This window comes from Gymnogyps californianus, chromosome 4 (genome assembly GCF_018139145.2).
Source record: "Gymnogyps californianus isolate 813 chromosome 4, ASM1813914v2, whole genome shotgun sequence".
NCBI lineage: Eukaryota > Metazoa > Chordata > Aves > Accipitriformes > Cathartidae > Gymnogyps > Gymnogyps californianus.
In genome coordinates this window covers 64674854-64702488 of record NC_059474.1, presented here as the reverse complement: position 1 = coordinate 64702488, position 27635 = coordinate 64674854, and the positions used below count along the sequence as shown (strand labels likewise).

The 27635-nt window shown below is 49.0% G+C and overlaps 1 protein-coding gene across 3 annotated transcripts; it reads left to right on the top strand.

The window, feature by feature from the left end:
- The first annotated feature begins 1222 nt into the window (after positions 1 to 1222).
- On the top strand, positions 1223 to 26361 carry TMEM150C (transmembrane protein 150C). 3 transcript variants are annotated; one of them, XM_050895366.1, is made up of 9 exons: positions 1223 to 1238; positions 7097 to 7231; positions 14306 to 14390; positions 15463 to 15516; positions 15635 to 15667; positions 15770 to 15837; positions 21107 to 21234; positions 23703 to 23880; positions 26117 to 26361. In XM_050895366.1, the coding sequence occupies exons 2-9, from the start codon at positions 7225 to 7227 to the stop codon at positions 26323 to 26325; spliced, it is 762 nt and encodes a 253-aa protein (XP_050751323.1). In that variant the 5' UTR covers positions 1223 to 1238; positions 7097 to 7224; the 3' UTR covers positions 26326 to 26361. The 3 variants fall into 3 exon arrangements, with proteins under 3 accessions (XP_050751323.1, XP_050751324.1, XP_050751322.1); XM_050895367.1 differs by lacking the exon at positions 1223 to 1238 and adding an exon at positions 1589 to 1634 and having other exon boundaries at positions 14309 to 14390; XM_050895365.1 differs by lacking the exon at positions 1223 to 1238 and adding an exon at positions 1589 to 1634.
- The last annotated feature ends 1274 nt before the right edge of the window (positions 26362 to 27635 follow it).

Here is a 27635-nt window from a genome sequence, read left to right as displayed (position 1 = left end):
TGCACTTGCTCTGAGGACCTGTGCTTTGAGGGGTTCGTAATCCCCAGGGATCAAAGAGATGAAATCTCTTCAGGGTGTGCCATGAGGGCCAAAGCTGCAGGGTGAAGGAGCGTTGCTTGGCCACTAGAAAGACAGTATATAAAATACTGATAAACTGCTAATGTATAACTCAGCTCACTTCTGGGGGCTGGCGTGGATTTAGGCAGCTGGCTGTCTTGTGTTGGTTCATAAGTGATAGCACCAGGGCAAAATTTTGAATAAGTGCCACCTTATTTGGGTTTTAGGAGAAGAAACAGGACAGTCAATAAATAACATCAGTCATTCTGCATCCTGGCAGAGAGAGGGGGGAGAGAGATGAGAAAAAAGTGGTAGTGTTCACGTTGACTTAATTCCATGAAGGTCAGACAGCAAAGGGATCCCTCCACCCCAGGAAACGTTCCCAAATGGTTAACGCCGAGCTGTTTTGCTGGGAATGTTTCCTCTCAAAATTCCAACCACAGAGATGCTTTATGGAGACTGCAAAGCCCACCATCCAGTAGGAAAGGGAAAGGGGGTGGAAGAGGACAGCCAGGCCCAGGCTGTTCCTGAGGTCTCTTGCTACTGGGTGGCTGCTTCTTTCTGGTCTTCCAAAATACTTAGCAAATAGGCACCACTTCCCAGGAGGACCGCAAAGATGTTGCCACCAGTTTTGGGTGGTGAGCCCTCTTCAGTGCCTTGGACTTTGGAGCAGAAGGCATCCCCAGAGCCACACACTGGGTAGGTGCTGCTGGGACTGGGGAGGGAGGGCAGGGACGGGGACATAGAAGGAAGCAATTTACAGCCTATTTACAGCCCATCTCACGCCTATGCCAAGGACAGTGTGCAGCCAGAGGGTCCATGCACGGTGCTGGGGCTGAGCACGGGGCTTGTTTTTGGCTGAGATTGGGCCGCCAAGGACCAGCCATACTCGACGGGTGCTCTGAGGTTCCAGGAGGGGCTGTGGTCGCGCCCCACCACCCCAAAACCGGCGGTCAGGGTGCGGCGGCTTTAGGGCCAACCGGCTCCGCGGAGCCCCGGCCCCGCCAACGGCCGCCCCGAGCCGCCGTGGCGGTGGCTACAGTCCCCGCCCGTCCGGGGCGGGGCGGGGGCGATGCCGATGCCGGGCCACCTCCCCGGCCCCAGCCCGGCCCCCTCGGCCCAGCCTGGCCTCCGCTCGCCGCCGCCGCCGGGGCCAGAGCGACTACCGGAGCCGTCCGCAGGTAGGAGCCGCCCCCAGAGCGGCTGGGAACTACTGTTGGGAGCGCGAGACCCCCCCTGCGCCCCCTCCTGTCGCGCTGTCGCCACCCTGTCGCCCCGCCCCGCGAATCGTCATTCCCCCTGCCCAGTCGTCCCCCTCCCCGGTCGCGGTCTGGGTGCCGCCGGCGGGAGGTGGTCGGGGAGCCCCGCCGGCGGGCGACCCCCGCCGTGGGGAGCGGGCGAGCTGCCTGCCACGGCGTGCCGAGGGGCTGCGGATGGCGGGCGCTGCCCTCCCCGAGGGGCTGGCAGCAGGGGCTGGCCCGGCGTGGGGCACCGCAGGTGCTGCAGCGCTCGGGAGGAGCTGAAATCCCAGCTCTGTCTGTCCTGGAGCTTGCTGATTTACGACAGGTAGACACAGGGTAGGTAAGACGACTAGAGCCGCTTGACCCAGGGCCTGAAGGACCCAGCTATGGAAGAGATCTCCTAGGTCATGATTTCGGCATCCGTCTTGCCCATGCCCTCTGTGGCATCCTTTCGGGGTTGAGGGATGTGATGATGATAGAGCTTGGCAAGGCCATCTGGCAGATTGCTGCCAGGACCTCTTTGCACAGGGGTCTGTGGAGAAACTCACCTGGGTTGAGGCTGTAGGGTGGGACAGGTCCAGCCTTCCCCAGATCCTATCAGGATGCCTGATATGCAGGCTGTGTCTCGTTAAATTCCCAGGAGGGGAAGAGGTTTTGAGAAAGGCTATTGGGCTCTGCTGTGGTCCCTCAGGAAAGTAAAGGCGAGATCCTGCCTCTGAGTGATAGAAAGAGACAAGCTGATGCTGCGTGATGATGGGGTCGCTTGGGTTCTCAGTCTTAGCTTTTTCTTACAATAGCATGCTTGTGCCAGACCTTTGATTCAGAGTCCTCGGGCTATAAAGGTTAGAGAAATTCTGAGCTAATCTTCGCTTCTGCTTTTTTTTTTTCTTTTTAAACAAAGCTTGTTGGGAAAGTGACCTTAAGGACTGTCTGATCAACATTCACGCAGTCCTTACGCCATAGCAACGTACACATGTATGGTTAATTATGAATAGCAACTCAATATGGAGGAGGGAAGTGTATGAAAGGTATATCCCAACACACTGACTGCCTGTTGTGTCTTGCTCAAATAGATAAAACTGCCTGAAAGAAGGGGAGTTGATTCTTGCTGACTTTCTGCCTTTGGGTAACACGGTAAAGAATGGGGACTCATATTTGCTTGACAAACACCTGACTCCTGTTTTCACTGTTGTACTGTTAAAAGTCAGATTGTATTCTTGTGTTATTCTTTGTGCCCAGCTGACAGCATTTGCTGAGCCTGGGTGGTGGAAGTCAGTGCAGTTGTTTCATTTCCCCTTTTAAGATTCTTTGTGCTGCAGTGTTTGCTTTTCAGATGCAGAGCAGGGATGTGTGCTTGTATGAACACCAACATTTTCAGTTGTGTTTTCTTGGAAGAACTGTCATGTCCACAGTTTCCTCTCCTCCGCCAGCCATTTCTGGCTGGCAATCTCTCTCAGCCTGAGATTGCAAGATTGACCCAACAGAGACAGTTTAAAGTCCCGATCCTGTGGTCCAAGCTGAAACAATGAGCTCTGATTGCAGGATAAGTGGGAGCGAAGAAGCAGAGAAAGGTCTGTGGGAACAAGAGAGATGATCCTAAGCAGTATATTGGGAGGAATAAACCGTGAGGGGGGATGCCTGGCAGGTGAGGAGGCTGTGAGGGCTTGGACCAGGACACTGAATGCATGCTTCTCTGTGCCACCTATTTCCCCTGTGACCTCTCAGCGAGCAACTCACTGGCCCTGTTGTCTGAAACGGGAATAATGATATTTTTTTGCTGTCTCAAGAGGACTTGCAAAGGTCTCTAGGTGCTTGGCTCCCCTTGCCTTGGGTCCCCGCAGGTTGCAGAAGCGGTCACCTGAGGTGCAGGGATGAAGGCGGGATGAAAGGGGTGAAAGGGAAGCAAAGCACATTGGGCATAGATGGAGAGAGAAGGGTGGAGTGAATGGGAGGAGGGAGGAGAGGAAAAGACGACTGATGAAGCTTCAAAAGCCATGAAAGGAACTGTTAAAACAGCTATAGATTACCTTGCATGGGGTTTAATGTAAATTTTTAATGCTGAGGTTGCCTCTGGTTGGTCGTGCCTGCAAGGGAGAGGTGCCTACTAGAGTAGCAGTCTCTCTGTAAGAGTGCTGTTTGCTCAGTCGAGAAGGGTTTGCCTTTGGCAGGCATGCAGACCTGGCTCCCTCGGGGAGGGCTGGTCCCGTGTGCAAGACAGGAGGGAAGCCTGCTCTCCACCCTGCCGATCGCACAGAAAAGCAGAGGCCTCCTCCCCAGCACCCAGGAGCTGCTGAGCTGTGCTCCCCTGTGGAACAGGCGGCACGTTCGGCAAGTCTGGTGAGAGGGGAAGCCGAGGTGCTCCCTGGTGCCATTAGGAGAGGTCTGGGCTGCCTCTCCTGCGGGGAGCAGCGGAAAGGGAGGAAAAGGCTGGTCTGCTGCAATGGTGGGCGGAGTGCCCGGTGTCGTCCTCTCGATTTCCTGAGCTGGAGCAGATCCAGGTAGTTGAGGAGAGAACTTCTGCCCTCCCTGTCTTATTTCCTGCTCCCCGTGAGGAACCGCTGGGATTAGTCATGGTGGCTGCCTGACCCAGAAGAGCCAGTGGCCTGTCAGTTTTGGCACCACAGGACTGCAGGAGTGGACTTTGCCTGGCCAAGCCACTGGAGATGGCCACAGCTTTGTCAGGGAGAGCCTTCCCAGTGTGGTCTTAACCCAGCTGAGTGCTCTTAGAGGTGATTCAATGTGGTCTCTTGCGCTACAGGGAAGTCTGTCTCTGAAAATACTTCAAAAGACAGCAGAAGTTTTAAGCGCTCTGGATGTGATGAAGAGGCTGGTCACAGCAGGCTTGCAGGCTTGGCCCCTGTTTAACAGGTGGAGGCTGTTCCCTGGTCCCCTCTGTCCATTGTGTTTGCAACAGGTTTGCGTGAAATGAAAAGCTGTATGGCACCTTCCTCCGGTAGCTCACCTGGGCACCCTGCAAACAGCAATTTATGGTTGCAGCAGCCTGGCAGACTGGTAAATAAACATAACTAATTCCTACAAATAAGGAATGCTGGCAAGGCCATGATGAACACCACAGAAATGCCTATGTATGATTGCTTACCTTGTACTTGTCTCGGAGCAAATGATTTCCAAAGGTCTAAACAGAGCCAAAAGACTGACGTGGTAGTTTGTACCCTTGACAATCTCTATGTGAGAGAGGGCTACCTTGAGTAATGACAAAAGCCAAGTCATGGGTACTGCATGTTCATTCCTTGTAGCTCACCCTCTGGCCCATCATCTCATTGCTGCTTCTCTGGGGCTTTGGTGGTTAATGCAAGGGGAAGAGGACCTCAGTTTGCCATGTGAGTAGTGGAGGAGGCATGAGTCCTCAGGCTGAAGAGGCTGGGGAGGGAAAACTGTCCTGAGAAAGCTCAGTGTGCTATGCTGTCGTGGTTTAATCCCAGTCAGCAACTAAGCACCATGCAGCCGCTTCCCCCTCCCCCCTCCCTGTGGGGTAAGGAGGAGGAAGGGGAAAAAAAGTAAAACTTGTGGGTTGAGATAAGAAGAGTTTAATAACTAAAGTAAAATATAATACTAACAATAGTAATAATGAAAAATAGTAATAATAATAGTAATGAAAAGGAATATAACAAAAAAGGAGGGGGGGAAGGAAAAAAAAAAACCTAGCTATGCACAATGCAATTGCTCACCACCTGCTGACCGATGCCAGAGCCGTGATCCGTGCCTCCCGGCCAACTCCCCCCTGTTTATATACTGGGCATGACGTTCCATGGTATGGAATATCCCTTTGGCTAGTTCAGGTCAGCTGCCGCGGCTATGCTCCCTCCCAGCTTCTTGCACACCTGCTTGCTGGCAGAGCATGGGAAACTGAAAAGTCCTTGGCTTAAGATAAGCGCTACTTAGCAACAACTAAAACATCAGAGTGTTATCAACATCATTCTCACACTAAATCCAAAACACAGCACTGTACCAGCTACTAAGAAGAGAGTTGACTCTGTCCCAGCCGAAACCAGGACATATGCCACACTCCCTAAAAGCTGACAGGCCTTGGGTGTTTTCCCCATGGCTGACAAGTGCAGACTACTTGGTATTTACTCTTCTGCTGGTGGTGCCCACTAGTGTAACCAAAAGAAATGCTGCTTTGGGGATAGTGCACATCTCTTCAAAAGTGTAGAGCTGCAAAGTGCAGTGAAGAAAGGAGCTTGTGCTTCCAAACAGTGGATAAAAGAGGGGTAGAAGGGACAACAGAGGTGAAAGACGAGGTGAACAGGTGGGAAAAGCCCTGCTTACACTGCATGGGAAGCTCTGTAGCTTGAGTATATGTTTTGTGTTTGCTGGGGAAAAAAACAGTGGCAGGGTAGCAAAGGGAGGGAAACCTGGAACTGTTCTGGCCTTCCAGGGCATGCACTCTCTCATCCATAAACTACAGGAGAAGGAGACAATATAACCAGGAATAACTGCTCTGCGAAGTCTGCTCTTCTCGGCTTAGTCTGTCTTTCCTTACCTTTTAAGCTATCTGTAAGTCGACATGACATATGTGTCTCTTTCTTTGCCAGGCTCTGCCTCCCTGTTGCGTGTCCTTGGCACTCCGAACACTTACGTTGTTTTCCCGATAATGGGACAAACCTTTTGGGCAGGCTTCCATTGTAATGTGTGTCTTGGCTTTGCTTGCTCATGCACATTGGAAATGCTTGAAGGCATTTGTGGTTTTGGAACTGAGGAGCAAATAAAACACCTCTGCAGACCTCTGTCTATCTATTAATACAACGTCAAGATCACTGTACCTTATAGGAGGGGAAACACTCATTCTGCTTGTTGCTGGTTCAGGCAGTGGTCATTAGATTGAGGTGGTTAAGGTGGAGGATGATCACTGGACAGCCTGTCTGCACGGTGCCTCAGACTTTCTGGGCTTTGCCACAACATCAGCCTGCATTTGTGTATTACTTGCAGAGCAAAGAGATGGTTTCAGAGACTCTTTCCTCACAGCATAGCTGAAGCAGGGAGAGCTTTGCTGTCTTTTATTTTATAAGGAGATAAATAGCCCTCGTTATGTTCCAGCAACTCTTCACTTTGGGGTTTGGCTGGGACTTTGGGGTAAGTGCCATTCTCACAAGCATCCCAGACCAAAGGGTTGGCTAATTGTGCAAGGGGAAAATATGCCCTTGTGGCGATGGTGTGGGACTGTGGGGCTGGGTCTGTGTTGAGATTCTCTGCTAGAGGCTTCCCTTGCATCTCAGCAAAGCCTAGCTAAAGTGGCCCCAGTCTTGAGCATCTCTGCTCTTGGAGAGGTGGTAAGGCGTCTGCCCTGGGACATGGGCAGTCCAACACAGTCGCACTGCAAGGGCTCGCTGGGGGCTGGTTGCCGCCTGGCTCATGCAGCTCCTGAAGTCACGAGGAGCCGGGTGGGCTGAATCTTGCAGTGGGTGCTCCCAAGCAGAATGGGGTTCTTGGGGCAAACAAACACACAGCACCTGCAAAATGCAGTGCTCCTCAGCTCGCTGTGAGTCTTGCTCTAAGCCCTGGCTGCTCCTGGCTGGTTTCACCGCCTGCTGGCCCAGCTCTTTCTGTCTGAACTGGATGCGTACCTTCTGCCTTACCCAGCTTCTGCCTCTTTTGCCTATTGCAGGCTGAGGGCCACAACTGCCCAAGCCCTGCTCATGGTACGAGTGGGACCTCATGGAAGTCAGTGCAGGCCAATGTAGGTGCACGGGTCGGAGCACAGCGCTGTGAAAGCCTGCAAAACACCCCTTTGGTCCTAAGGTGGCAAATTATATTAATTTTTCTTTTGTAACGTCCAGGAGCCTGGTCTTGAAGCAGGACGTGCCTGGTTTGTACAACGCCGAATGCGAGAAAGGCAGACTCAGCCCAGAAGAGTTTACAGTCGACGTCTCTGGCTGTAACACAGCAGCTTAACACTGGTTCCTAAATGGCCTGTAAGTACTCATGTGTGATTGAGGGTGAAGGTTGTGCGGCAGCAGGAAGCAGCATACCAAGGGCACTCTTTGAAGGACAGTAGGGTGCAGAGGGGTGACGCTGGCCTCGGGACCCAGTGGTGCTGCAGGAGTATCTCTGGGTAGGACACGCTGTCGGTCGCATGGTCTTCTTACCAAAGCACTCAGGAAAGGCTGAATATATATATATATATATTTACAGACTTGATAACAAATTAATTTTACACAACCCCAGGAGACAGCTTCCCGGGGAAACTTGGAGGGTTGGTGTGGGCAAGCGGATGCTAATACAGCCTTTTCTGCTCCTGTTTTTTGGTGACTAGAAGGTTTCATTCCTTTGGTGCACTTTGCCCATCTCTGTTAGGTTTGTGTTGGCCAGAGCATTTCGTTAGCATGCTGAATGCATTTACAGTGTGTGAAATGAGACAAGAAATATGTACGAATGTTTCTGTGGGTGAAAGCATTGCCTCTCAACATCGTTGCAGGATTACTGAAGCATCTCCTGCTTCCCCCATGCGCAACTTGGAGATGTCTTTACCTTTTCCCATTCCTCTCATATAAATAAATGAAAATGGCATTTCTGCACACCCTTGAGATGGTAGGTGGGTACTCGGAGCAAGCAGAGCATCATACCCTGCTGACAGAGGGTATCGCTTCTTTTCCTGTTACTGCACTATTTTGTCATGTATTTACAAGTCTCTGGCATGCCTTAGCTCTCTTATTGTGCGCTCAGGCTGGGAACCTTGAGATAAACCTGAAAACACTCTGCTTTGTTATGTTGGCATTTGTGACTTGTGGGTGGTAGGTTATGTAATGTGCTGGTTTGTATCCACTCAGTTACAGTGATTAGGTATCAAGTGACTGTGGTTATTTTTGCTTTTAAAAGCAAGAGAGAGCTATAGTGGGCTCCCCCAAAAGACAAACTGTGTTTGTTCCCCTTTGATTGTTGCTGACTGGCAGCAATTCTTTATGACTTGCCGTGTGTTTTGAACAGCGTCCTCCTTCTCCCAGTGCTTCTGGCTCTGCACCTATTCTCTGAAATGACTCAATGGCCTAGTGCTGTGAAATGCAGGAGCGTTGCTCTGGCTTATTATGCAGCTTGTATATGGGCCCTTGAAATGCATCTGCATGCTCTAGTCTTAAAAAAGACATACAACTCTGTTAACATGGCAATTTTGTCCTTCCTTACATTCATGTTCTCTGGCAAAAGCAACTTTGGGAAGAGCCTGTAGCTTTGCTTGCAGATTAAATTAAGATGCCCACATTAAATGAACCTTGAGCAAGCAGCAATATATGTTTGGTGAGCTGCCTGCTGTAATTGAAGTGTGTACATTAGGGGAATGGGAGCTTAATTGGTTGAGGGGGTGTAGTGGGGCAACGGTAATAAAAGCAGAGCAAACAGCGTATAGTCTGAGCAGATTTAGACATAAAAATGGAAATGGAGATAAGGGAGTAAGCTGCATTGAGAGAATTCTGAAGACACACCCTGTGGCAGTGCTAATGTGAAACCCTTTGCAGTTTTGCACCCTGACCCATGATAGCTGGCAGCAGGAGCACACCTCGATGGGGTTTTTGCAATGCTGATGTGAGACCGTGAGTAAAGAGGGACTGGAAAACCACAGCGTGTGCTTTTGGGAAGGTGGGCTGACTCCAGCTGGGGTCAGCTGTGAACCTTAAAACACGTTTTTATTAGCCTTGTGAATCCATTGCACCACGAGGGCTTTCTGTCGCTGAAGGCCTTCTTGTGCAAGCCTTAAAAATGGAAAACAAACGGGTGTGTGCAATTACCAACTGCCTCCTGGACGCAGTGTGTTTATTTGGGAAAACATGGGCTGGCAGAGATGGCTGTTGTCGCCAACTGGAGCTGACTGCTCAGATTTGGCATCACTGGTCACGGCAGCAATGCAGAGCAGAGCTGTGGAGAGGAAGGTTGGCTTTATGTCATCCCTGTGGAGCAATTAGCTGTCAAAGAAATTGTTTCTACATTTCCCACGGAGAATTTAGGTTATTTTTCCTATTGCTCTCGGCATTTTATTTTCGCTAAACCGCTGTGGTGCTGCAGGGGGAGGCTGTCATTTGGGTTCCTCGTTCTCTTGTTCCTGGCTGCTGTTAGAGTTGCTGGTCTTAGTGTGCATGGAGGTCTCCTGGCTTGAAGACACAAACATTGGGGCCATCCCTGAAGAGGACAGGTTAACCCAAAGGCAACTGCTGAGAATGATATCCACTGAACACTAATGTAAAGCTAGGCAGGTTTGGCACATGCTTGGGGTTTCGTCTTTGGAAGGAAGTGAGGTTACATGTAATTCTGTTCCTGGCACCCAAATAACACAGCAGGGAGTAAAAGAGAAATGTGCAGCAGCTGAGTCCTGGTTTTAAACCATCCTCTGCCTAGATGGGGATGTTGAAACATCTTCAAGCATGTGTGGGATGTGCCAATGGACAGCATTAAAAGGTGTTGCCATTTGGGGACATGGGGGAAAGGGACCCTTCTTTCTTACTTTTGGTATTTCATCTGTCAGACACAGGCAGCTCGCTCCTCCTGTGTGGGCTGGCAGGGGCCAGCAACGCCGCTCATCCAGCCATTGCCCCCATGCTGTCCTTCCAAGGGTGTGCCAGAGAATACTCGCTCATGCTGTCTCGCACCCATGCCTCAGTGTGGAGCCTGTCAGAGGAGGGTGCATAGCGGCAATGTCCTTTCCCGGTCAATTCTTGCTGCCTGCCGTGAGAGGCAAGCTTGCACAGAGCTTGGCACCCTGTGAGGCCGGCTGGCCTGATCTGGGGTGCTTATTTTCTGAAAGGTCCAGCCCTGGCTGCACTGAGCTCTAGTGAAGACCTGGCACCATGCAAGTCATTGTTGTACTCCCTGGGAGTGCTGTCCTTCCTCCTCAATGCGAATCCAGCCAGCCGTGATGAGAGGTGCATGGGGGGTATGTTCTCTAGGTGTTTCTTTTTAACTGGCTGAAATGAACGTGTTTCTCTGAACTATGGACCTGGCTTCCCATTGGGATGCTGTGCTCTGCACTAGTCATTCATTTAATATGCAGTGATTTTGGATGTCATTTTCTGTTAGTGGTTGATAGAAGGGGACTCTGTGTGGCACAGTGAATATTAAACACAGGTCTGTTTTCCAAGGGAGTGAATCTGTAGCCGTGTCGCACTGACTTTGATGAGGTTGGGCACCAGTCCTGCCCCTGCTCCATTGTAGAGCTCAGCACAGAGTAATGGTTATCTGGACAGCATTTGCACATTTCCCCACCTCATCCTGGCATGGAGTCCCCGTCCCTGTGCACTGCCTTGCTGCTGTGCCTGGGGTAAAAGCCCTGTGCCACCTCCCTCTCTGCACAACAGACAATGCTGAAATAGCTTGCGAAGGCTGCTATTTCTTGGCTGGGAGGCATGCTGGAAGGTGGAGGAGCTGTGGCAACCCATCAATGAAGACAAGTGTAATGGCTAGTATTTTCTTTTATTGTGTAAATGAATTCTTTGTACCTTTCCAAAGGGGTAGGGTAAATAATAAGATCTACCATCCCCTGACCTGAAAGAATTGTCTTACCTTGGCTTAGTCCAGCCACCACCAGAGAAAAGAGGAGAGTCAAGCAACTGCATTAGCAGTAATTACCTTGCAGAGGAAACATGGGCTGTAACAGGAGGTGACATTACCTGCCTGCTCCCGTTCAGCCAAGACAGGAGCAGGGAACTCGGCTACAGCTATGGCTCCCTTGCACGGGGTGCCAGCACTTGGGCACTGTGCTGCCAGGGTCTGGCAGGGATGCGGCTCTGCCACAGGTGAGGCAGCTGCCACCTGGAAACAGTCCTTGACATTGCCAGTACAGGTCTCCCGGTACCAGAGTGTCGTGGTTTAACCCCAGCCAGCAACTAAGCACCATGCAGCCACTTCCCCCTCCCCCCTCCCAGTGGGGTGGGGAGGAGGGGGGGGGAAAAAAAAGTGAAACTCGTGGGTTGAGATAAGGACAGTTTAATAACTAAAGTAAAATAAAATACACTACTAACTAAGAATAATAATTGTAATGAAAAGGAATACAACAACAACAAAAATAACACCCAAGAAAAGACAAGTGATGCACAATGCAATTGCTCACCACCCGCTGACCGATGCCAGAGCCATGATCCACCCCTCCCGGCCAACTCCCCCCTGTTTATATACTGGGCATGACGTTCCATGGTATGGAATATCCATTTGGCTAGTTTGGGTCAGCTGTCCTGGCTACGCTCCCTCCCAGCTTCTTGCACGCCTGCTTGCTGGCAGAGCATGGGAAACTGAAAAGTCCTTGACTTAAGATAAGCGCTACTTAGCAACAGCTAAACCATCAGTGTGTTATCGACATTATTCTCACACTAAATCCAAAACACAGCACTGTACTCTGTCCCAGCCGAAACCAGGACACAGAGCAACAGCCAACACCAGCTAAGGGATGCTGCTGCATGTTGATGGCCTGTGGGAGGAAAAGGCAAGGGCAGCGCTTCACAGAATAGTTGCAACCGCTACAGCAGGGGCTGTGCAGGGAACACAGTTGTAAAACGCTTTGTGTCTCCTGTGCGGGAGGAGAGGAATAGGGATGACATGGTGTCGTGGTTCAACCTGAGCTGGCAACTAAGCACCACAGAGCCGCTCGCTCACTCCTCCCTGGTGGGATGGGGGAGACAATCGGAAGAGTAAAAGTGAGAAAACTCGTGGGTTGAGATAAAGACAGTTTAATAGGTAAAGCAAAAGCTGTGCACACAAGCAAAGCAAAAGAAGGAATTCATTCACCACTTCCCATCGGCAGGCAGGTGTTCAGCCATCTCCAGGAAAGCAGGGCTCCATCACGCGTAACGGTTACTTGGGAAGACAAAACGCCATCACTCCGAATGTCCCCCCCTTCCTTCTTCTTCCCCCAGCTTTATATGCTGGGCATGACATCATATGGTATGGAATATCCTTTTGGTCAGTTGGGGTCAGCTGTCTCAGCTGTGTCCCCTCCCAGCTTCTTTGTGCACCCCCAGCCTACTCGCTGGTGGAGTGGTGTGAGAAGCAGAAGAGGCCTTGACTCTGTGTAAGCACTGCTCAGCCGTAACTAAAACATGCCTGTATTATCAACACTGTTTTCAGCACAAATTGAAAACATAGCCCCATACTAGCTACTGTGAAGAAAATTAACTCTATCCCAGCCAAAACCAGCACAGATGGGTGGGGAAATTTAGGCCACCCTCATTGATAATTTCTTCTGATCTATTACATCATGCTAAAGATCTGTATATGCGCTGGAGCTGACTGCCTTTTAAATTGATGTACTTAATACTTGCATTGTTTCATGCTCCCTGTCTGCAGTTCTCTCTGCTCCCAGGTCAGGGAAGAGACCTTACCTGATTGCTTTTCTGTCTTTTAAGGTTTGCAGTTCAGCCTCACTCGAGGCTGTCTGTACAGACAGTACCAAATCATGGCCTCGTGGTTTTGTGCAAGTGTGGTGTGGCTTGGGGTACTGCAAGGGTGTTGTTTTGTACCCCTGCCAGGTGATGTGCAGGGAAGACAGGACAGCTGACCTGTAGGGGAAGCGTGAGGCTGCCATGCCTTCTGCAGGGTCTGGGGAGCCTCACCTCAACTCCTTCAGTCTCTGCTGCTGTGGGGCAGGGTGGGAGTCGGCAGCTGGGGCCCAGAGCAGTGTCTGGCCTTTACAACCCCGGGCTGTCTTGTGGGAGTGGTGAGCTAGGGGCTGGCTGTGACAAGGTGAGGGTGCTTACTCTCTTCTGTGGGTCCTCACAGGAGGGGAGGGAGAGAGCAGGGCAGCAGCCCAGAGAGACCATGGCTCCTGTGCTGCAGATGTAGGAAGGCTGGGGGAGCTGAGAGGAGTAGGACGACAACGTGGGCGCTTTCTTCTCTGGAGCAAAGGGAAGGGTCATTGCTTTAAGGACCTGGATGAGGTAACTGAGCTGCAAATACAAGCAGGCTCTAGTGAAAGGCTGTCATGTCCGAGCTGCCCTGGCACCCCAGGGTGCCTTGCTGTCCCATGGGGACCTCGGTGACCACAGGAAATGCCTGCCCTGCAGCAGGCTATAGGCAGGAGGAGGAGGCAGAGTGCAGGGGCGCAGGTGCTGCTGCCCTGGTGAAAGTAAAGCAGGCACTGGAGCCACGAGCCTCGCGTTGTTCACTCTCTGTGTCTCTCGGCTGTGCCGGTGCCTGGAGGAACATTTATGGAGGAGGACAGAGCATGAGGAAATATTTGAGCCGTGGTCAAAGACTCACAGGGAGACATAGGACTCTGTGTCCGCAGCACAGCAACATAGCAGCGTTTCTGAATTGCACATTACAGGAACAGCCTTGGCATCCAGCGTGGTCTTGCCTGGAGGACAAATGCTTCCTTAAGGAGGTGGTGTACACAGCATCCTTATGGCCCATGCAGGATTTCACAGTGCCTACATGTCAAGAGTTAATCCTCTTTGTAACGCCTTGTCCTGACAGTACTCTGGGTGCTAGCACTCGAGCTTGGCTCCACTCTGGGTGTGGCCGAACGCTATTTTTAGCTTATTGCTGTGGCCAGGATGGGAGCTGGTCATGTGCTTTGTGGAGATGAGGAGACAGCATGTGCATCCTTCTCCCTTCCTGCTGCAGGCTTTGCTGAGGCAGCATGTGTGGAATTGGTAATGATCCTGGGAAGGAGGCTGCCTTGGCTTGTGCCTGTGGGAAGCAGCAGGGAATTAGGGCTGCAGGTCTCGCGGTGTCACCTTGTGCGAAATGCTTAAGAAAAATACTTTGAAAACTACTCAAATGGTGTAGGTGTGTCTGAAAAGTCTCCCCCTCCACAACTCCAGGCTCTTTGTGCCTTGGTTTTTATGCACAGTGCGGCTGGTGCTGCCTGTGTGCAGCAGCTTAAGCCCTTATGCCAGTAATGACAGTATGAAAGGTTTGCTGCACCTGCTGCCTGGTCATTTAGGAGCTTGATCTTGGGATGCTTTGGCACCTGCTGTGTGGATGCCTTTCCTGCTTTCAAAAGAGAAGGGCCGAGGTGGGTGGGTACCTCTGCCCTCTTTCTTTTGTTTTTACTTTTACTTTGTTTCTAGCAGGTATGGATGGGAAGAAATGCAGCGTGTGGATGTTTTTACCTCTTGTGTTTACCCTGTTTACATCAGCTGGATTATGGATAGTGTAAGTTATCTCCTGCTGGTTATCTGAGAGAGCAAGTTAGGCTGGGGCAGTCGGACGTACTGCTGTGGTGTGGGCTGCGTCTCAGTACGGAGAGTCTTTTGGGAATGCTCTGTCCTTGAGTTACTGTGGGGCTGGGAAGGCACATGACAGGGGCAGGGGCCAGTCCATGCCAGTTCATGGCTTGGAGGTTCACAATTTTATCCCTGAGTTTCTGTGCTCCCCATGCCAAGTTTCTGACCTTGCCTTCTTCCTGGCACGTTACTGGGAGCTGCCTGAAGAGACAGACAAAAATGCCTAAATTCCCTTTCATCACGTTTTCTTTGAATGACTCAGCAGAGTTCTTGGAGAAACACTTAGGCCCTGCTTTGGGGTGCAAATTCAAAATCTGCAGCAGCCAGCACTGCACTGACAACCTGCCAGCGGCTTAATGCTGATACCTCACTTTCTCACTAACGCTTCTTACCAAAATGCACGAGACATGCATTTCCCTGAGCTGGGCTCTCTCCAAGCATGCAGGCAGACGACTGCAGCATGAATTTGGGAGCGATAAATGTGCAATCAGCAGCTATGCTGAGCCTGAGAAGCAGTTATATTGTAGGATATGGCTTTGGCCATGGTCTGTGGATGTTGTTTTTCAGCAGCAGGGGCAGCTTAAGCCATTTGTCTGACCCCTACTGCTTGTTGTTCTTCTTGTCCCATCCCCTCTGTTTGTATTAAAACAGCTTTTGCGGAGGGGGGATCATGGTAAACCAGATGAATCAAATGGTTCAGATTAAAAATTAGAACATTCCCCTGGTTGGTTATTTTTAAGGCAGCTCAGTTCAGTGACCCTGTTTGTCTACCTGACCATGCAAAACAGATGCAACACAAAGGAAGGCACATAATTAGGCCAGGAAGTGAGCAAAACTGTCTGCTTGAGCAGAGAGAAACACAGGCTGCCTCCAGCAGATCGTGCCACTGGGCTTTGAGACACTTAATGTGTTGTTTGAGTGATATTTGGAATTGAAGCCAGGATGAGTTTTTACACTGTTTTAATATTTTTCTTTTTTTTTCTTTTTTTTTTTTTTGACAGGTACTTTATAGCAGTGGAAGATAACAAAATTCTCCCACTAAATGTACCAGATAGGTAAGAGCTGGTTGTGGGCTTTACGTTCAATCACTTGTTTCTTTAAAATAATAAAACAATGAAAGCTAATGGGAAAGAAAATCTTGAATCTTTGTTCCTATGCATTTATGTCTCTTAGGAAACCTGGTTCCAAAAGACCACCTTATATAAGGTAAGTGAATTATTTTCTTCCAGTTACTGTTCTGATTAATGGTTGTTATTTATGTGTCTTTGCCATCCTGGAGTTACAATGATACACTTTATATTTTCCAAGTATTGCAGGTGACGCACCTCCTGCAAGCTGCGTGTTTAGCCAAGTCATGAACATGGCAGCATTTCTAGGTAGGAACCACAAGGGGAATGTTTCTTTCTCTCTCATAATTTGTTTTAAGAAGTCATTGAAACATAAGTAATATCCCATACATACTGCTCTTGAATCTGATGATGTGAAATAATTTAAAGTGCGATTACTACTGATTAAGACACTATTATTTTGTCTTCATTTGTAGAAGGACAGAATGAAGCTGGATGCATTTGAACTTTATTGGTTTCTGATTTATTCTCATGTTTTTAATTGTCTCATCTTAGCCTTGAATCTGTGTGACTGTTTTTGATTGTTTGGTGGCGTTTTGTTATATGCTGTGAATGTGAGATAATTGCATGGCAATATTGGCAAATGCAGCAACTGATTATGCAAAATATCATCCATGCTGAAGTCCCCTGTGCCCCACCCTTCCTAAATTCCATTACTAAATCTGTGGAAGTTTACTGGCATTTTCCAGCAGTGGAAGTAAGAGGGAAACACCACAAAGAGAAGAAATATCTGAAAAGTACTTGAAAAAAGATGTCTGTGTTTGGTTCTTAAACCTTCACCTTGTACGTATTTTGAAGAAATTACCCCAAACTGAAATGGCAAGTAATTCATTATTTTAACCTTGATTTGCTTTTCTTTAGTAGTACTTGCATTTATCTTTTCCTATATGGGGTGATTTATTATGCTTTCAGTTTTGCCCTGAGCTATTCTCTCTAAGTGTGGGTTTCACCCCTGCTGCCTGGGAAAGGCACAATGTTTCTTTTCAGAAACCTGGGAAATTCAGTTGAGTTGAGATTTGAAATTAATCCAGGCCTGTATGTGCACGAGTAAGATACTTTAACAATCTTAATCTGACATAATGAAAATGAGGCTTGGGATGTAAAACCTGGTAAAATATGTTTAATCATGAACCTTGACATGAACTTCCTTATTTTCAAGTATCACTTCAGGGTGGAGTTTAGGCAATTTAGGCATCCTTACACTTTGTTTCCGTGTATGGCTTTGTTTCAAGTTTAGATCTTGATTTGCATATTGAGCCAGGATCTCAATTAGTAGAAATAATTCTGGCTCCAGTTTGTGCTAAGGCAGGGTCTTGCACATGTTTTATTTATATGCCTGACACCCAGTGCAATGTGATTATGATGATATGATTTAAACTTCTGACCCCCAAACCACTTAAAACAACATGTGCATAGCATGCTGCTACTTATATTAACGTGGCCGTTTGATGGTAGTGAATACACACCTGCCTTTTCAGCTGCTTCCACGTAAGGCCCCATTTCTGCAGACCACTCTGTTCAAGCAGCCTCTGTGGACCTGCACCAAGTTCCAGCGAGTCCGAGGGCTTTATGAAAGGGCAGGAATTGGCTTGATGCTCACTCACCATGTGATCTAGGTGAACGTGAGGATAGCAGTCGTGCAAGTGTGAGGGGAGCAGCTGGTGTGAAGAATGACAGGCAAACAAAAGACATGCAGCTTTTTGAAGCTAAGCTGTACTGTACGCTTTTGTTGCTGCTTCTTCCCATTGCAAGAAGAAATATAACCAGGGAACCTCCAGACTGCAAATGTGTCATGAGAGATGTGATGGTAGGTGGCTGTCTTGCCCACAGTGATCATGAAATGGTTGAGTTTAAAATTTTTGGTGTAATGAGAAAAAAGGACAGTAGAGTTGCTACCCTGGATTTGAAGAAAGCAAATTTTAAGCTATTCAGGGAGCTACTTAGCTGAGTACCCTGGGAATCTGCTTTTGAGGGCGTAGAAGTCCACGAATGCTGCTCAGTTCTTAAGAACCACCTTTTAAAAGCACAGGAGCAGGCAATCCCACTGTGTCATAAGTCAAGCAAGTGGGGCAGAAGACCAGCTTGGCTGAACACGAGGGAACTCCTCGTGGACCTCAAGAGGAAAAAGAAATTGTATGATCTCTGGAAGCGAGGTCAGGCTTCGCAGGAAGATTACAGAGCTGTGGTTCATATATTCAGGGAGAAGACACAACAGGCCAAAGCTCAGTTAGAGTTGAAACTGGCCAGTGTTGTGTCAGATGACAGGAAGGGCTTTTTTAAGTATGTCAATAGCAAGAGGTCTAAAGAAAACATTGGACTGATACTTGCTGAAGATGGTCATCTGACTAATAGGGATGAAGAAAAAGCAGAGGCATTCAATGCTTTTTTTGCCTCAGTGTTTAGTAATACCAGTAGACCTTGGGCTGCCTGGTCCCCTGAGTCGGAGGACCACGAGGGCGGGAACAGTGACTTTCCATTTGTGGACACTGTAATTGTAAGGGACCAGCTGTATCAGCTGAATGTTCACAAGTCCCTGGGGCCTGATGGGATTCATCCCAGAGTACTGAAGGAGCTAGCGGATGTTATGGCAGGACCCCTCTCGATCATCTGCCAAAGGTCTTGGGAGTCTGGGGAGTTCCCTGCTGACTGGAAGCTAGCCAATGTTATTCCAATTTACAAGAAGGGCGTGAGGGAAGACCCAGGGAACTACAGGCCTGTTAGTCTAACCTCAGTTCCTGGAAAAATTATGGAGAAGATCATACTGGGTGCTATTGAAAGGCGTTTAAAGAACAATGCAATCATCAGGCACAGTTAACATGGGTTCACAAAGGGAAAGTCCTGTTTAACTAAATTGATATCCTTCTATGATAAGGTCGCCCACCTAGTGGATGAAGGGAAGGCGGTGGATGTAGTTTTTCTGGATTTTAGTAAGGCTTTTGATACTGTCCCTCCCAGCATCCTTCTGGACAAGTTGTCCAAGTATGGGATGAGCGGGTTCACGGTGCGCTGGGTGAAAAACTGGCTGAAGGGCAGGGCTCAATGGGTTGTAGTGAATGGGGCTACATCTGGCCGGCGACCGGTCACCAGTGGTGTTCCTTAGGTCTCAGTCCTAGGGCCAGTTCGGTTCAATATATTTATCAATGATCTGGATGCAGGAGTTGAATGCATCGTTAGCAAGTTTGCTGATGATACCAAACTGGGAGGTGCTGTTGACTCTCTTGAGGGATGAGAGGCCTTGCAGAGGGATCTAGGTAGACTGGAGCACTGGGCAGTGATTAATGACATGAAATTTAACAAGTCCAAGTGCTGGATTCTGCACCTGGGATGGTGTACCGCCAGGCACAAGTATAAATTGGGAGAGGAGTGGCTGGAGAGCAGCCCTGCAGAAAGGGATCTGGGGGTGCCGGTTGACAGCAGGCTCAATATGAGTCAGCAGCGTGCCCTGGCAGCCAAGAGGACAAACCGCATCCTGGGGTGCATCAAACACAGTATAACCAGCCGGTCAAAAGAGGTGATTATCCCGCTGTGTTCAGCATTGGTGTGGCCTCACCTTGAGTAGTGTGTGCCGTTCTGGGCCCCGCAATTTAAGAAGGATGTTAAGGTCCTTGGATATGTCCAGAGGACAGCAACAAAGCTGGTGAAAGGGTTGGAAGATATGTCCAATGAGGAGTGGCTAAGGACTTTGGGTTTGTCTAGTTTGGAGAAAAGGAGGCTGAGGGGTGAACCTCATTGCTCTCTACAGCTTCCTGAGGAGGGGAAGTGGAGATGGAGGTGCAGATCTCTTCTCCCTGATATCCAGTGATAGGACACATGAGAATGGTTCAAAGCTGCGCCAGGGAGGGTTTAGACTGGACATTAGGAAGCATTTCTTTACCAAGAGGGTGGTCAAACACTGGAACAGGCTTCCTAGAGAGGTGGTTGATGCCCCAAGCTTGTCAGTGTTTAGGAGGTATTTGGACAATATGCTCTTAATAACATACTTTAACTTTTGGTCAGCCCTGAAGTGGTCAGGCAGTTGGACTAGATGGTTGTTGTAGGTCCCTTCCAAATGAAATATTCTATTCTATTCTATCTCTGCTTTCTGGATAAAGCCAAGCTTTCCTCTGCTGTATTGGGTGCTTCTGAGAGCTGCTTTTAGCCTGTACCTCTGGCCACCTTAGTTGTGTCAAAGCCCTTGCTATAGGAGAGGAAAACTACAGAAACCTACTAGAAACATAGACATTACTGAGTATTGAAAATGCCATTGTTTTGCATGTAATGCTGGAAGGTGACCTTTTAATTCCCTTTTGTCATTCCTATCAGTGTTTTAGGAAAAGATCACATAATTTCAGGACCCTGTCCTGTAGAAATAGAAATGAAAAAGTTCCTGCATGTGAGTTCAAGTAGTCACAGGGTGGCTGTCCCAAACAATTACCTGGGGATGAAAACCAGAAATTCTCTTTTTTTGGGGGAAAAAAGTTCTCTTGTTTTCAAGGATTTGGAGTGGATTGATTCACTAGAGCAAATTGTGAGAGTAAATTCAAACATCTTTTGCAGTTTTGGATGAAAGTGGATATTTTTCACTTGCAGTGCCCTTATTTTTCTAAACCATGTTTTTGGTATTATATCAGGGGTTTTGTGGAAAATATAGACCTAATTTGCTAATGCAGACAATTTACAACAATACGACCTGCATGCTATCAGTTTGAGCATAAGCATAAGAAGGTGTTTGGCAGCAACCAGCAAATTTCCCTGTTCAACTGAATTGCTTTTTAGTGGTCTGGTTTGAATCCCATCTGAAGGCCAACTGATTGCCTGGCTTTCTGTGTTGTTCCATGCAGCACTCCCTAGGGAGGGCAAGAATATACAAAGTGAATATCTCTTGGGGTAATGTCATATCATATGATATATTGTGTATCATATATCATATCATAGTGCTTAGGCTAATTGTAAGCTTGAAAGGACTGCTCTTCCAGTTTCTTTGTGGAAAATTAGTGCAATATTTTGGCTTATATTCGTGGCACCAGCAACTTGTTCCAGAGGAGGAGAAGAGGCAGTAGGCATTGTAGTAAAACCTGCAGAAATACATATGTGCCGTTCATACATTTTCTAATACAGGTGGAGTTTGACATACCTCCTCCAAGAGGGCTCAGTGTTCATGAGTGGAGTGAAACTTGATGCAAGCCCAGCTGCCTCAATGTGAATGCATGGTGTGTATGTGAGAGAGTATGTGCTGGGAGCTTCACAGGCAAATAGGAAAGTGCTCTTCTTTCCCCCAGAAAATTTGCAACCCAGCTCCTAGACCAAACATCACGAGGAAAGGAAGCATGGGAGCTTGGCGTAACTGGATTACAAGAGAAATGCTTCCTGTGCTTAGTCTTGTCCATGACTGAGCGGGAGGGGGCCATGCAGAAGCACTAAGCTAGCCAGCCTGCAGTGAGCTCTCCCCTCTGGGTGAGGGATCCGTGAGCCCCCAGCCAGGTGGTTACTGCAGAATGTTCTACCTAATGACGCACCTTGCATTCTGTTTCCTTCTCAGCGCTTGTTGTGGCTGTCCTGCGCTTCATTCAGCTGAAGCCAAAGGTGCTAAACCCTTGGCTGAATGTCAGCGGCCTGGTGGCGTTATGCTTGGCCTCTTTTGGGATGACCCTACTCGGCAACTTTCAGGTACTGCACTCCAGGCTTGGACCGCTGTGTCTGTGCTGTGAGGTTCCTGCTTTTCTAGCAGATCTGCTTAGGTCTTTGAACCACCTGTGATGTGAGCTCAGGAGATAACGTGTCTAGCTGTGCCCCAGCCCTCCTTGTACCTGCTCTGCAACCTCTATCTGCCGCTTACGTGGCTCCAGTGACATGCTGAGATGAAGGGCCACAATCATTTTTCACGTATTCCCAGCAGGATTTGCACCTGCATGCTTACACTTGACCTGCTGAGAGCCAGAGCAGGGAACCTATTGAATCTCTTGAGCCCTGGGGGTTGGCCCAGATGGTCCTGAGTAAAAGGATTGAGCTGGAAGTTTACGTACGCATCTGTGTGAACAGATGCACAGCTGCCCATACAGATTTAGCAGACAGGTCAGTGTCCTTCGTTTAAAACATACGTTGTTTAAATCTACCTCCTGCTTGTCCTCAGACTGGCCACGAGAGGGACGCAGCAGAGGAGTGCTACGACTTCTCCTAATGTGACAGGTGCCTGGATGAGGTCCCTCCGATTCTTGATCTGTTCTGCAACGTTATATGAACAAACAAACAAACAAGCTGTCAGTGCCACAATGTTGCTCTGTAGGGTTGGGTGTCCACTGTGATCACGAGCGTGTCTGTTAGGTCTGCAGTGAAAATCAAGCCATTAGAGTCAGTGGCACTTGGGTTTCCCCATCCCTTTGCTGTCTCTGATGCTCTGCCTCTCACTGGGGTGCAAGTAATGACCCCCAATAATGGCAGGAGCTGAGAAAGGTCAGTGTAGGCTGGCTTCTTTCCTGGCTTTGCAGGCAGGGAGCTGTTTTTCCTGCCAATACAGAAAAGGTACTTGTTTTGCAAAGGGTGAGTACCTGTTCGGGTTGTGGAGCAATTGCAGGAACTTTGTGTCCTTTACAGTTGTCATCTCTCTCTCTCTCTCTCTCTCTCTTTCTCTTTTAAATGACATGTGAAATAATTTGACTGTTTTGGACCTGGTCTTCCTAACTCCACAGCACAAGCCAAAAACTCGGAGTCTTGTTTTTTCATGAGAGCTTCCCAGCTAGGAACTATGAGGCTTTTGTAACAGCCTTGTCTAGGTGTGAGAAGAGTATTTCTAGTACAGGGCAGGCACTAGGAAGCAGTTTCAACTTCTCCTTCCTTTTTTCACTCCTCAGAGCGAATGATTGTTATTTAAAAGTGGATACTTTGAATCATGCCTAATCATAAATTCTCAACTAATTATCCACTCCTTGTTAGTTACCTGTATCCTTGCTCAGATCTTTTGCCAAACCATGAAAGCACGTGGTAATGAGACCTTAGTCCATGCTTTTCCCTGCCTGACTGCTAAGCTGAACGTGGCATTAAGTCATATTTCTGGAAAATTACAGATTGGGTGTGTTAGAGGGACATTATGGCTCTGAGTCCCTTGCAGTGCAGGCTACCTTGGGAAAGGCAGCTGAATCCCATTTTTGCCTGTACTATGATTTGGACCTACCCTTGAAAAAAAAACTCAACGTAGGGATGAGAGGGGAGAGATCAGTGGAGGCACAGTAACTAGACTGTTATCTTGTAGACTGCATCTTGTTTGATGGGAATTTGTTAAATCACCGAACAGGAATCAAGGCTGCAGGGAGGAATTACAGACTGCTGGTTTGTTTTCTAGAAAAGCCTCAGAGGCAGAGAGAAAAGGGAAATTGTTTGGCTTAAGTCTTGTCCATGCTGGGCTTTCTGAATGGATTTGTAGCCTCAAGGGATCTCTTTGCAGATTCTTGCTCATTGAACCTGGCTGTCCTTTTGCCTTGCAGTATTGCACAGTCACTGAGCCCCGTGAGACATGGGAGCCCAAGGAACAGAGAAGCACTTGCACTCCAGAGAGGTTGGCTTCATATTGCCTCAGACCCCAATGGTCGAGGATGGGCAGGAGAGGGAACAGGCAGTCAACCTTTTTGGTGGGAGCAGCTTGCCAAACCAGGAGCATGTGTCTGTGTTTTGGCTTGTGCTAGCTCAACAGAGGTGTCAGGGCTCTGGCTACCCTCTGCGCAGGCAGCACTGCTCCATGCAGCTGGCACTGAAGATTGCACAGTTTGCTTCCATTGCAGGGAGCTGTACAAGACCCCAGCGGGTTGTCCTTGCCTGCCCTGGCCATTACGTCGAGCCAGGGAAGGATTTATTTCTGAGCTCTGCATTGGTGAGTCTTGTCAGGGAGCTGTGGAGGCAGTCCCCAAGCAACTGCATTTTCCACTGTGCTTGGGCTTTGGGCAGAAGATCTGCTTGACTGTGACAGCTGTCAATTCATCTTCGTTATGTTACACCTTACACCTCTGCCAGAAGAAATGATACAGCATCTCTGCCTCGCACCCCAGTGATTCCCACTTTCCTCTATGCCACCCCAGTAGCAATCCAAGGTAGCTAGCAGATAATTCCTGTTGCATCCAAACAATCAACATTTTGTTTGTTCCTAGCTTTCCAACGATGAGGAGATCCACAATGTGGGCACGTCGCTGACCTTTGGCTTTGGGACCTTGGCGTGCTGGATCCAGTCTGCCCTCACCCTCAAGATCAACCTGAAGAACGAGGGACGGAAAGTTGGGATTCCACGAGTCGCCCTGTCGGCCAGCATCACCCTCTGTGTGGTGCTCTGTATCCTTTTGTCCTGCTCCCTGGGAAGCCAGGTATCATACGTGTCTGACACTGTGCAGCAGGAAACGTTGGCTCTTCTCACATCCGTCCTAGGATCTCAAAGCATTTAGGAATGCTACTCAGCTTGTCTGAATGGCATGATCCTATGATTGGCTTGTTTTGCTACTTGTGTTTTACCAGGATGCACTGCTTGACAGATGGGCTCACTTCCTTCATAAATGTTTCTAAAACTTCTCAGTGATATCCAAAGTGGTTACAATATTGAAAAGTATCTGTGCAATTTAATGGCACCACTGCTTGCCTACACAGTAGCATTTAAGATTATGCAAGATATTGAGATAAAAATTCTCAGGAGGACAAAGGAACAAGGGAAGAAATCAGGTTTCTGAAGATGAGAAAATTTTGCTGTGTTTGTTGAAATGCTCCAGGGTGCTGCATCCAGCTCTGCCTTTTAAGACAGTTATCACAGTCAAGAGCTGCTGGGTCATGTGGGTTTTGGGTAAGACTAGGTGCTTTACAAATGGAATTTGGGCTGTGGGGTCTGTGGTCACTCAGACTGGATGTACATGTGGCTTCCTCTCCACCTTGTGCCTGCAGCCCCACTCCAGCCCTTCTGTTCACACCAGCAGTCGTGTGCCCTGGGTGTTTGTTTAGGGTGGATCCATTCACTGCATAGTTGCATCAACATTAGTGCAATAAGTGATAAGCAAGAGGGCAGGAATAAATGGCGAGGAATAAGCTAACCCCTCTCTTCGGGGAATAGCCTGTTCTTAAAACAATTCCTTAGTCACTTGGCTGGTTTTGAACATTTCAGCCAGTGTCCAGAGGAATAGCAGATTGGTGTGACGATGTACTGTCATTGTCAGCTTCTTAAGCTTCCTTGGAAAAATTTGTAGCTGAGCATCACGCTTTGGTGTACGTAATGTGGGATTTTGCCCAGTTCTTGTGGTGCTCCCCTCCTCCCCTTGCCCCAAGCCCATAGCTCCCCCAGGGTGTGTCTGGGGTAGGGCTGCATGCAAGGAGCTGGGCCAGGCTCCTGCTGCACTGCCGTCTTTGGAGGTTTCTGCCAGGCTGGGAGCAGGAGCAGCCGGGTAAGCCAGGGCATAGCTGCTCCTGTACTGACATGCTGGGTGCTCTGAACCCAGCCCTCCGCAGCCGTCTGCTTGGCACTGAAGGTCTTGGGCCCTCTGTGGAGGGGGACAGGCTGAGGCAGGAGTCCCATTCCCCTCCCACCCCACACTGGCTTTGCAAAGGCTTGGGACTGGCTCCCCATCCCATGCAGCTTGTGCATAACCCTTGCACTACAGGGAAAGTAGAAGATCCTTAAAGCGAGACACAGAATGTTATTTGCTGAAATGAAGCTTTGGTTGCTTATACTAAGCCCAAGATGAAAAGTCTCCGATTATCTGCTATGGGCAGTTATAGCATGGGAGAGGCTGCTTGTTTGTTTTACCCGTGAAGATGTGTGATCCTGCATTCTTGGAGTGCAGAGGAAATCCTGAGAGACAGGAGAGACAGTAGGTTTAGAGGAGATGTGCATTGGGCTAGGGCAGGTCCCCAGCTCAGGAAGGTGTCCTCTGCTTCAGGGGAGCTGAGAATTGCTTTTATGGAGTACTCCAACACAACCCGAGGCACAGCAGTGAGACTCTCATGCTAGGCAATATGCGGTCCAAGCCCATGAGCCTGGAGGACAGTTTCTGGCTCTGATAGCATTCTTTTTCCTTTCCATATAACATGCCATACTGTGTAGACTGATGCTTCCAGATTTCACAGAAAGGGATGATTTTGCAGGTGATCTAAAGAGAATGAAAGATTGTGTAGTGTAGGCTGAAACTGTTCCTATTGCCTGCAGTGCAGAGATCTGATCCAGTTCCCACTGGGAGGCTCCCAGCAAGTAGGGGCCTACAGCCAGATCCCCAACTTGCTGGCTCTGTCACCGGCTAGTTGGATGTTCAAGCAAATCATTGACTTCTCTGCGCCTATGTCTTTCCCTCTGTAAATGTTTATCAGCCTGAATTAGGATCAGGAAGCCCTGGTCCGTATAGGGCATTATTGGACACCTGAAATCCCTTCCATCTCTGGCACCACATTCATGCTCTCCTGATGATGGCTGGCTGGGTTGACGGTCATCCAGGTGAATTTGATTGTTAAGACTTTATTGTCTTCCCTGTTGGCTTTTTCTCATCCTGGTTGGTGTCTCTGCTCCCACTAGTTCTCCTTGACTTTCCTCTTCCAGATTTCATCCTCATGGCACAGGGCATTCACATGCATGCTTCCAGGATCCAGTGGGGCCTGGTGATGTGCTTCCTGTGCTACTTCGGCACCTTTGCAGTGGAGTTCAGGCACTACAGATTTGAGATCGTTTGCTCTGAGTACCAGGAAAACTTTCTGAGCTTTTCCGAAAGCTTATCGGAAGCCTCCGAGTACCAGACAGATCAGGTGTAGCCTGTCCTCTGGTGGGGGGGAGGGGGGCAGGTGTGGTCTCATGGGTTAAAGATGACCTCATTTACACTTTTTTGATGAGTTTGTTTTCATGTGCAATCATGATCATATTGCCAAAGGGCTCTGAGGGTGGCTGTCTCATTAAGAGCCAAACAAAAATAACTGTCTGCTGGAGGAGGAGTGGATCCTTCTCAGCGGCAGCATGAGAGTGCACAAGCTGTTTAGTTTGTGCTACCAGTGACTCTTTCTGAGTGGCTCTGTCACACTCATGTTGTTCAAAACATTCAACAGCCAGTCCTCGTGATGCCCCTCCAAGACAGGCACTCCTCAGCCTGTTCTGCAGAGGAGGAGATGAAGGAAATGGACTTCTCCAGGCACAAAGAGTCTTCAGGAGTTACTGGTTCCCGAGTCACCAGACTGCATCTTTTGTGTGTTTCTTGCATTGTTTGCTGCCAACTGGTGTAACTTGGTAGGGTGAGAAAGAGCAGCTGTTTTTTCTGGACTTGGAATCAGGCAGTAGAAGACCCCAACTGACTGGCTTTTATGGTGAGCAGGCAGGCATTTCTTCCAGCCTGGAAAGCAGCTGACGGTAAAGCTGGGTTTGGGAGAAACTGTGCTGTGATCAGGAAGCAAGACTTGGCTGATGCTGCCTTGTAGCTGGGCAGACCGTCCCCAGGCCAGAGGAGATGGCACAGTGGGGTGCTGCGCTCGGCTTCGTGTTTCAGACTCAACGGTGGGGACTGGTGGAAGCGAGGTGCCGAATTAAGATGGGAATGCCTGTGTGCTCTGAAGATGACCCAGAAAAGGCTGCTCTTTTTAAGTGTGTAGTGCTTCCACCATATATCGTGTGTAATATTTCAAAAGCTTTTTTTTTGTTCACTGAGGGGGAAAACATTGTTAGAGACACTGGGCTCGCCTGCAATGAGAACAGAACCGTTGCAGGTGCTTCTGGGTATAGGGTTTGGTTTTGCTCCTTGTGCACTTAGAAGTCAAACTTCAGACATGCTGACACTAGGCCCGGGGTCCGGACACCTCAGTGTGGCCAGTTGTCCTGAGCGGAGTCTGCCACAGGTTTAAGCAGGCTTCCAAGGTGCAGGGAGGCAGTTCTGCCCCGGAGGTTGAGTGATGTGGCCTGAGGGCTGGAGGTGCAGGAAGGGAACAGCAAAACCAGAAGGGCTTCTCCCTCCCTGAAGGGAGATTTTCAAACAGAAAGTCTGTTTTCAAAGAAAAAGCAGAAGCTCAAAGCCCCTGTTTGAAAACCTGATTTTGGGAAGGCTGCCATATTGGCTGGGCAGGGGAGCGATGGGAGTTGC